At 46.3% G+C, this 10681-nt stretch overlaps 2 protein-coding genes across 2 annotated transcripts; both read right to left on the minus strand.

Moving 5' to 3' along the window:
• Positions 1-3165: 3165 nt before the first annotated feature.
• Positions 3166-5695, minus strand: FSST1_008564 (Zn(II)2Cys6 transcription factor; the record flags this gene model as incomplete). Its single annotated transcript, XM_083225458.1, has 5 exons — positions 3166-3814; positions 3905-4258; positions 4319-4635; positions 4712-5392; positions 5492-5695. 5 exons carry the CDS (start codon positions 5693-5695, stop codon positions 3166-3168), a joined length of 2205 nt encoding a protein of 734 aa, XP_083084525.1.
• A 1473-nt stretch (positions 5696-7168) lies between these two features.
• On the minus strand, positions 7169-7909 carry FSST1_008565 (bZIP transcription factor; the record flags this gene model as incomplete). Its single annotated transcript, XM_083225460.1, has 1 exon — positions 7169-7909. One exon carries the CDS (start codon positions 7907-7909, stop codon positions 7169-7171), a length of 741 nt encoding a protein of 246 aa, XP_083084526.1.
• Positions 7910-10681: the final 2772 nt, after the last annotated feature.

Raw genomic sequence — 10681 nt, forward strand, 5'->3', positions numbered from 1 at the left:
TCAAAGACCCATAAGGCACGGCCTGATGCGATGGAACCCTCTGAGCAGGTAATTGTTGAGGTGTAAATACGGGGGATGATGTGAGCTCGAGGAGTAGATTTCCTTCTTGAATGTCCTCCGTCACAGACTTGACGTCTCCTCTAGCCTGGATTCGACGGAGAATCTCCTTAACTTCCTCCGGCTGTTGCGTCCTGAGTGTGTCGTACAGATTCTCATAATTAACTATCTGCTCCTAGAGCTTATTATACTTTCGTTTTATAGCAGCCGACTGCAGCTCGCGCAGATAAGCAGCATATCGGCACTCCCGCCTCGGCGCGATATATATAAAGCAGCTGGGATGCCTGCTATTGCATTAGATACTTAAGGTTAAGGGGGCAAAGGGGATTATAAGATAAGGCTTTACTTATATAAACTTTTCTACGGTAATACTTATTATATATAAGTTATATTTTAATCTTTTATTATTTAAGTAGCTTTTTAAATAAAAATAAAATAAATAATAAGTTAAATAGTTATAATTAAAATAAAGTATTAGCTAAATTAAAAATAAAAAGTAATTTATAGTTTCTTTAAGATATAAATAAAAATTAAATATTAATAAAAAATAATTAAAATTAAATATAAAACTTAAATTAATTTATTATTAATTTACTTAAAGACTTATTTTATACCTATTAGTATAAATACTTTATTACCTTAGGCATTAATAGTAGCTATAATGCACTTAGTCTTTTAGGCTAGTGTATTTACTAGGGGGAAGGGGTGCTAATAGACTCTATATCTCCCTCGCATAATTAGCTTAAGGACCCTAGAGGTCTATTAAGTTATAACTGGCTAAACGTCAGAAGGAAACCTTGCCTGGTTATTTATCCTGTAAGAAGAGTCTGAATTAGTGGGGGAGATGCACTGGGTGCAGGGTTCAGCAACCTACTTGACACTATTATGATGTACCTCGAATCTGGCAACCTTTGACGCCAGGGGTCTCCTCAATTGATATGGACAAGCTGCGTTTTTCCTTGTCTGAGATGGTAACAAACTATAAAACCGGTCTCTGTGGACAGTGCAATAGCGTCGTATTTGTGACATGAAAAATCTTGTCTTTCTCGGCACTATCTGCGGTATTGTTTAAACCAGAAGACATCGCTTTGCTGACAGAGGCATATAACGATGACTTGGTTACGTCTTCTAGCCCCTACTGGTACAGTGGGATGCAAAAAGTATTCGCAGGTATGCAGATAGACCCTGACTTCTCCAGTTAGTAGCTTAACTTAGCTTAGGTATTTAATACTAGAGTATCCTCCTGATAAATATATAATGTAAAGTACTGAGAACCTGGCAAGTTACCCTCGGCTAGCTTCCGAGTTTCAGGACTATTTGCATACCTGCGAATACTTTTTGCATTCCACTATATCTTACGCAGTCATTTTAACATCATACTCAGGCACTATTCTTCCTCTATTAAGGATTAGGGTTGCAGCATATAGCTGCGAACCGATTATCTCAACTGCCTGGCCTAAAATATCTCACGCAAGAGCGCGAAATCAGATTCATATCTCAGCGATTATATTGCATACTCCGTGCAATGGCCGAGGAAACAGTCCAGGACTGCCTGGCGTTGCAGAATACTGCCCTGAATGCCGAAAAAGCTCGACTGCAACGGGAATATGCAAACCTCGAGGCACTTATTGCGGTATATACATCGGGAAGGGAATGTTATTTAAGCCACCAGCACCGGCCATCTAATGCACCAGAATCAGTAACGGCAATAAAAGACCATAGTGAAAAAGGGGGAGCGGATAGATATTCGTCAAGATAAGGCCTATGAAAGATAGTGGGGATGATCGTAGGTCTTACTGAGGTGCATTGCTTATAATCTGTTCCATTCTCTAGGGCCCCACACAAGTACGCATTGTAAATCTTGCGAGCATATTTAGGGACAATAAATCTACATCTATTAACTTCGTTTATAAGTAGACCTGTACTTGCTTTATAAGCTAATTCCAGACATTCCCGATGCGAGTTTTACATTATTACATACTTGCTTTCGGCTTCGGTCTTCTATCTGGGTTGAGGAGGAACCACGGAGTATATCGAGGAGTTAGAAGGGCCTTGGTGACTACCAGATCAGTATTCCTTAGATCTTTGTCTTTATCCGGTTCTTCGGCGTGTATATCTGCTTCAACTCGGAATTTGCAATCCGTATCAATGGAAAACGAATGGAACGAAGATTAAGGTTGTCGCAACTCCTATCAAGGTATCGCACTAACCAACACCAAGTGCTTCAAACGTAAAGTCCGTAAATAGCGGCCCAGCAGCGCTGCCTAGCGACCACACGAAGGTCTTACCCGCTATAATAGACACAGAGAAAGGCGTATACGTCTCCGTAAGATAGCTGGCATATGCTCGAATATAAAGATCAATAAATTACAAGGGAATATGCCCCCGAATGTTAGAGCTATTAAATTAATCCTGCTTTCAAGGTCAACCACTGCTATTAAGAAAACCCTGGCGAACTTACGCCGTCTGGCCCGTCCAGCAAAACTAAGATATTGTAATAGCAAAGCGTATTCGCCTAATCATAGCCGTTATTAACCGGACCCCAGGTTTAAATAACTAGCTAAGTCTCATTTATATGATTAAATTAAATATTACTATAGGGTTTCCCTTTTTAAGTAGATCCTAGAGGTTAATAAGAATGCTAAAAATATTATAGAATTTAGCTAAGAATACGGTTTTAGCTATCTCCTGACTAGTAAACTTCTAAAGTGTAAAGTAAATGCATAAAGAAAATTAAAAACGATATAAGTTGAGAGGATAATATAAAAAGCTTTTCCCCCCGGCTATATATCTCAGATAGAAGTATAAAAATAAAAGGTCCTGCGTAAAAGCGCAGAAGGCCGAGACTAATTATAGTCTATTGCCTCTTTAGAAACTCGAAGATCTTTCGTAATATATATTAGGCTTCCGCACGGTATACTCGATGCGATGTAAGTCTGTGTTAAATCTCACGTTTTGACTAGGCAGAGGCGATGTCCGCTTAACCCTGACTCAAATGCTTCAGCCTTTACCCAAATTAAGGATGCCCAGACAAGATAACAGAGAACAACCACCTTATCCAGTCAAAGTCCTGAGTTGTAACATCTCCTTCCAGTCCTTCTACTTAACCTAGCCATCCTTACATCCAGATATCACGCCCAAAATTGAGCTACCAGATTCCTCACCAACCGTCAACTTCGCTAACCGACGTATCCAATTATTATGCGGCTGCCGGTCCGGATCGTTCGCTATATGTATGATGCCTGGCGGACAATGGCTCTCCATACGTAACTTGCTCTCTTCAGTCGCTTCCGGCTCTTCTTGCTGAATGGTTATGAAACTCTGCAGTACGCTTGAGTCGCTAGGCGTCATGCGACTGAGGACTTCTTCAAGTACTCTTTTCGGCAAGTAATAGCCCCTCCCCTGATCGCTGAGACCTTTCTGCGCGATGAATAGTGTGGCCATGGCGGCTCTGGCATCTGTACCCCCCACATCCATACTAGACACTTCTGGCTCGGAGGAATCTCGCGCCATGAGAAAATCGAGCTTGGTAAGAGCCAGCAAGGCAAGCATGGCTAGGAACTGGACCAGCATCATGTTGCCGTATTCGAAGCTATGGCGGAGATAGTGGACGCGCAGAATGGTCTCAAAGTAGGCTCTGTACTTGGCAAGAGATTTCTGGAGCTCGTCTTGATCAAGCAGAAGTGGCGGCGAGCCGCTATTCCCATATGATGTTAGGATTTCGTAAAGTTGGATAAGGGCATAGTAGTAATGGAGGCTTTGGTTGATCATCAGTCTACTCTATTCTTGGTGCAATGGCGGAACGGGGGTGTATCACTGCCCCATACAAGACGAACGATATACTTACTGTAATTTGAGTTGCGATGGAAAGACGATATGTGACGGCAACAACGGGCCTGGCAATGTGCGGTACCATGCTTCTAGCTTCTCTACTGTCTCAACGATTCTTCCTGCCCCGCTTCGAACTGCTTGATTATCGCTTTCATTCGTTGAAGCCTGAAGCATGGCCGCGTTAAGGACGAGGCTGAATTCGACCCTGGCCTTGAAAGTATAACGGTACTGCATTGGCACTAATATCGAAGTCGAGGGGTACTTGAGCCAACTCTCGCCATACCAGTCGGGGTTGAGGTCCGGCTCGGGCAACGGACTTTGGGGCGGAGTTCGCAACAGCGGTGCTGTCTGGAACTGAAAACTCAGCGTACTATATTTAATTAGCGAACTGAAGCACCGCATTGGTTATGATAGGGTTTATGTTTCATACCACTGCCAATGAAAGAGTGACCAAGCCGTAAGATCATAGGAGTGGCGTAATTTCTTGTGCATTATATATGTTGTCGGCTCGAACAGCCCCAACTCATGAGCAATATCGATAGCCTGGACTAGATACGCTGACGCCAGTTTATCTATACCGAACATGTTTACAATGGTATTGATGATGAGAGCAGCTTGTAGAGTCGTCAAGCTTCTCTCACGGGATTCTTCGACAGCCCATAGCCTTTTGGCCTCAGCGAGAAATTTAGAACCCAGGCTATCCGGTTTCCAAAACTCTGCTGGTTGTGAGAGGTAGTTTTGGCAATGCTAGACAAGAGAAAGGTAAGTATAAATGCAAGAGGAGCCACGAGATATATAACTCTTAATATTCATAACGACTTACACATCCGACCGCTAGGATGGCGTTGACAAGAAGTGGAGAACAAAAGGTGCTAGATCCAGCCAGCATATCGTCCAGGAAGTAATCCTTGTGAAAAAAGGTAAACCAATCGTATTCGTAAAGAAAGTAGGCATGTATGAATGTTCTCATCAGGTCATCGTCAGCATTAACGGTAGTCCACTTGGAAGGCACAATCTCATCCATCCTAGGGTCAACAATAGAGGCTGCGTGAACCGGCCTCAAGTACTGGGCTTTATACTTCTGTTCGGATTCCGACAGCGGCGGGATACTGACTTTGCCGGCCTTATCATTCTCAGTCCACTCGTAAATCAAGGAGCGAATGAAAGGGTTCGTCGGAGTTTGCAAGTATGAGGGCATTAGGCGTGAGTAAAGAAACTGATAGCGATATCTGGTTTCGGGCTCCAGTTGAACTTGAAGAAGGAGATCTGCTGTGCTGAGTTGATGCGCCATAGTCTCGGCATCGGTACCGGCTCGAATACGACGGACAATCTCGTGGGCTTCAGCCTCTGGCCGAGTCTGTATAGCACGATAGACAGTAGCAGCAGGATGCGACACTTGAAGCGCTTCTAACCTCTGCCTATAATTACCTTCAGGTGTTTGCCGGTAAACACAATCAATATGCTTTGCTCGGCACTGAGAACATTTCGGCCGAGCACCGTTGCACTATGCAAAACATTTAGCCCACGTTTTAAATGAACCTTCAAGCGAAGGGCTACTTCCCGAGGTTAGGGCTTAAAGAGACTAGGTTTAGTAGTGACGTACCTTGATTTTCCGTTGTCGACAGGATTCGCAGGCTAAAGATGTAGAAGCTCCTCTTCGTACTAGGGGAGCTGTTCGATACTCAGCATGGGTCACTACGGGATGAGGGTGCGGAGCTGGGAGTATAGGTCGAAGATTAGTCCCCTGAGTTGATTCGCGTGTTGACGAGGTCGAAGGATCTGAGAAATTGGAAGTTCCGTTTGGCATCATGACGTTCGTAACGACGGTTGCGGCGTTGAAATATATGCAAAGCTACGGCCTCCAGCTATTTAACTGAATGCTAACCTAGTCTCCTAGATAAACCTTTCAAGGAAACTTTCAGGTAAAGCCAACGTATAATTTACTTATAATGTCCCTCATGATCAGGTAAAAGCCGCCCCTTGCAGCAGTTGTTTCTTTAACAAGAATGATGTCATGGTGGTCAAAGGATGATCCTCACATGCGGCAATCTTGCGCACGTTTTTTCCGCTATTGATTCGATGGACCATATTGACGTATCATATCTGCCTCAACTGGTCAGCCCGTTGCGCCGCAGCAAAGCCGAGGGAAACATGGGCAATCCCATCTATGACTTCCTGGGTCCTACGTCACTGATAAACCCAAATTCTTACATAATCCGGGGAGAGACTGAAGAAGCTCCATAAGGTTAAAGCTTACCAGATCAGAGGATCTAGAAACGTACACAACAGGCCTAGACGAGGGATTCCTGCAACGGGGAACAACTAAATACACACCATAACCGTGACATTATCACACCGTGGCTTGTTCCCAGTTAAGTTTTCATGATCGTATGGCATCCTGCAATCCTGGGTTAGGGGTTGTTTCTTCGGATTATCTCCTGGCGACCCTATTAGCGCATTCTCGCTGAGACCTGGATAAGATGGAGAGGATGTGTCTGTGCCACGTTCGCAGTCGCTTGGTGGCTGCCTGTCAAAACCCCTGAGCCATGCCACCAGGATCTTTGCCTTGACGAAGATCATGGAATGTAGAGAAAAGTGCAACTTGATCCCAAGTTTGCGGACGCCTCTGCTGTCCCCCTCCGAGGTTTAGGCTGGCCGCCTCCTCACCTGGTCGTTGGCCCATCAACACAGCCTTACTGCCCTGACACCCTAGACCGTGCCTAGGGCGTACAAGCCTTGGAAAAGCCTGAAATGGGGGCTAGAGGCATGCAACCACAACCCGCAGGCTCGGACAGTCACAACATCTGGCTGATATGGTACCGACAGAAGAGACGTCAGACCTGGCCTCCCTTGCAGATCCTGATGATGGGCAGGAAAATGCCAACCTTACGACAGATTTGGAATACTACCAGATGTCTAGAGTTTACGAGGAAGGAATGACCCCGGTGACAGTTCAGTGCGCACGGAAATTTCTATTGACAGTCTCCCAGCGGAGAGTAAACAGAAGAGCATCTACGTATAACGTTACTTGCCAAAAATAAAAATAAAAACCTCCAAGGGTCTTTTCCTCAGGTTATTTTCCGAGATCCCCAAGATCGAATAGAGGCTTCCCGATGTCATTCTCTTCCTGACATCCTCCTAATTGTTCAACCATTGTAATAATAAAATATTCGTTATCATGTTAATCCGTATCCTTCGTCAAAGATCGTCGTCGTGTCTGCAAATCGCATAACTACTGTTTTCTCCAGTATTTCGTCCAATTGCAGTAATGCTCAGGTTATCAAGGCTGCTGGCATTGCTTTTTGTCTCCTAGGTCTTGGATATAGCGATGGGCTTCGTTAGCGATGTACTCCTGGATAAGGGCGCAGTCGCAGTCGGTGTGCTGAAGGAGCTTCATCTTGAGGTTATAGACCTGAAGAGTTAGGTCTGTCGCACAGGTTGACAAGTCGCGGTTAATCTGCTCCATGTCCTTTTCGGCAGACTCGAGTTTTCTCTCATCTTCTTGCTTCCTGATGCGGAACTTATTGGACGCAATTCGATTCCTCTCCTGGACTTTTCTGGTGTAGGCGTTATATTTAAAATGCGCAGACGAAAGATTCGTCGCTGCAGCCTCGTTGATACTGCCACGCTTTTTTGTATTCTCGTGAACTTCTGCTGCTGCTTTTGCTTTCGCTTTTGCTTTCTTGGTGGAATCGCGTCCTGATGACTTTGCTGGAGTGCGCTTGGCGTGGTTCGGTTTCCGTTTCTGATTGTCCGATCGCGTTGATGAAGAGCGTCGTCGACCGTCCGAGTTGCTAGGGGATCTTTCAGGGCTTGTTAACTCGCAAGTTCGTGGTGGTGTGGGATACTGCTGGGAGAGGATAGAGCCGGTCAAGTTGGTTGAGGCAGGAGCATATCCGTAGTTGAGAATGAAATCCTCGACATCGTATTCGTGCTGGGCGTTGCCGCCAACGGCTTCAGACGGCCCTGGGAAGTTGGGCTGGTCAGCGGCCCAACATTGCTCCCACGCAGGATGAGACATGGTGCCAAAGTTGTCAATCGCCGACGGTTCGCACATGGGATCCATCGGTGGAGCGGCGCTTTGAGCCATGGCGAAGGCTGGGTGTATGTCTGTTTAGGGACTTAGTGTAAGCACGGAACGGTCATGAAGGGGTCGGCGTTGGACCAAGGGAGGGCCATACATACCCATTGCACCAAAATATACGAATTGGACTCGACGTGACTTGATGATGCCTTAAGGACTGAGTTGAGTAGAGATATTGATGAAAGATGATCGGCTTGAAAAAAGGGACGAAGCGAAGGAGACTCTGGACGATCATAATGGAAATAAGGAAAGAAGCAATAGCAAAGTGACGATTGTGAGACGTAACCAGCAAGCCACTTGCCATTTTGAAAAGACGTTCATAAGAGGAGCATGGGGGGAAGGGCAGGGAGGGGAATCGGCCGGAGGAGATTGACCGGACAAGAACTTTAAAGCATGAGTGTTACTTGGCCTGCAGTGAGGAGAGTACCGTAGACCATCGGGGCAGAAGAGCCAGATGGCCAAAACATGCCATACGTTCTCCTGGCGGGGGAATAGGCTACAGCCTTCATAAGAGGCGGCCACAGTGGAGCGAGGGGTTTGGAACCGTTATAACCATGCGACCGATGTCATGTTGAAGTGAATAAAAGTCCACGATGTCTAACACGAGAGGTGGTACCAAAAGCTGTATCCGTACGTAGAGTATATATTAGGGTACTATGATTACCATTTCCTGAATCCCTGCTGTCTATCTGCACCACATATCGTATCACAATTTAACCTCGATCAATTGGGATGGGAGGCACAAGCAGAGAGCTCAATATGAGCTACAAATGGAAGCCAGTACGTTAAGGAAAATCAAGTGAAGCTTCTCAAGGGTATTAGCACGCAAATTCAGATACAATTGACACTTGAAAAGAGCTACTGAGTTTTGAGATGGCGGAGGTTATCACCCGGTGGACCAGCGTTGGGGACAAGCGAAGGGCCAATTGTAGGTACTTGACACGTACAAAGAAGCAAAATGAGAGTTGAGATGAGTGAGGAAGCGGACAATGCAATGGCTGTCGGTTGCTCCAGGGTTCAATGAGGCTGTTATTGGACTGACCCACAGTAAAAACCCGAGACTGGCTTGGATAGAGGTGCAGTTACGAACTAAGTGGGCCTTAAATGCAGTAGCTCTAATGCACTGTTCCGTCGCCTTTGATTCGTTGGGTGCATTCGGTGGCTGCCAACTGTATTTAGGATAAGTCAGGATTTAATACGCTATCCCCTAGAATAAAACCTCGGAGCTATAGAACTTGTTAAATAAGGATTGTCTATTGGAATGAAAGAAGCCCTGCCGACATACTTTTTTTTTGCGGCCTGTTGATGTTTTTTTGGGCACTGTCTAGATTTTAAGCAAAATGCCCCCCGTGCCTGTCCTTTGACACATGCCCCACGACGCCCTCAACCCCCTCGTATCTAATTCGCCAGCCAAGGAACGGGACCACCGAGCGCGTCTATTGGCTGTTGCTAAGCTCTGTCCTATCAGAAGCCAAGGTTTCCTCCGTCCAGAGGCCAACGTTTTGCAGCACCACATAGCGGGGCCGCTCGCTTTGACTTAAACCTACTGTACTCGCCACGGTTCGTGGTCTTGTAAAGAGATGGTTCCCGGGAATGTACTCCCCAGTATCCTATTTGCAGGATATCAAGCATGCCAGTACCATGTGCGTCAAATATGCCTAAATAACGACGCGTAGAATGCGTCCACTCGTGAATGAGTAGAGTTAGCACCTCAACACCTAACAGCTCTTCGCAACTCATACACATAGAGCCTGCCGCTTGACCATTCCCTTTGACCGCTGGATACGAAGGCTCTGTCTGCATGGACTCGATGGCAGCCCCCGGTATTGAGCCAGGTTCGTTCCGCTTATTATGAAGCGGCCCAGCTTTCTTGTCACACACGAAATCGGCCGCGTCTGGTGAGAAACAATTTTGCAAGTGCTAGACATGTGCCAATGCGTCGCGTCACCTTTCTCATCCTGCGCCCCCCAACCCCCTTTGTCGATTTTGATACTTTGCTCCGTTATGATTAATTACGGGAACTTGTGCTGGAGATGTCACTGGCTTACGAGGAATGGCATTGAGGAGACGGGCCAGTGGGTGTTGCGATCACAGAAAGCGCACATCATCTGCTAATCTTGGCGACAACTAATATTGCCTGCACGAGGGCTTCAACAGACTTCATCGAGATCCTCCAAGCCGTTATCCTTCGGAATTCGCAATTAATACAAAAGACACTTTGAATTGGGCCATTCATCATCCATATGAACTCCCTCTCCACCTGGGGTGTGATGCCTCGAGACGTAAGGGGGCTCCATCCGGCGATTTGTCACTAGGCCGCTTTCATGTCTTTATCCGCTCATCACATTACGTGACGCCCTGTCTTGATCCTGTCCGTTCTCCTGGGCGGGCTTTTCTGCCAAAAGGCCTCGCTTGTTCATGTTTCTCGACATCTCGCCCAACTCTACCATTAAGACGTCTCCCGAGGCCTTCAAGCCCCGAATAATCTCATCGCAAGCTGAGATGCCCTGTATTCTCTATCAATCTCGGAAGGGATGGTGTGCTCGGTGCAATTCTTCATCACATCATCCCCAGCTGATCGCCGAAAGGACTGTCTGCACCAGGGTTTGCACCAGGGCTCATTTGTAACCCTCAGCACAGCAGGCCCGCTCAAGCTGCAGCCACTTTCCCGTTCATCTCTGCCACCCCCGTCCCCCTTCGACATCCATG

Source organism: Fusarium sambucinum, chromosome II (assembly GCF_050947815.1).
Source record: "Fusarium sambucinum isolate potato_lamoka chromosome II, whole genome shotgun sequence".
NCBI classification, from domain to species: domain Eukaryota; kingdom Fungi; phylum Ascomycota; class Sordariomycetes; order Hypocreales; family Nectriaceae; genus Fusarium; species Fusarium sambucinum.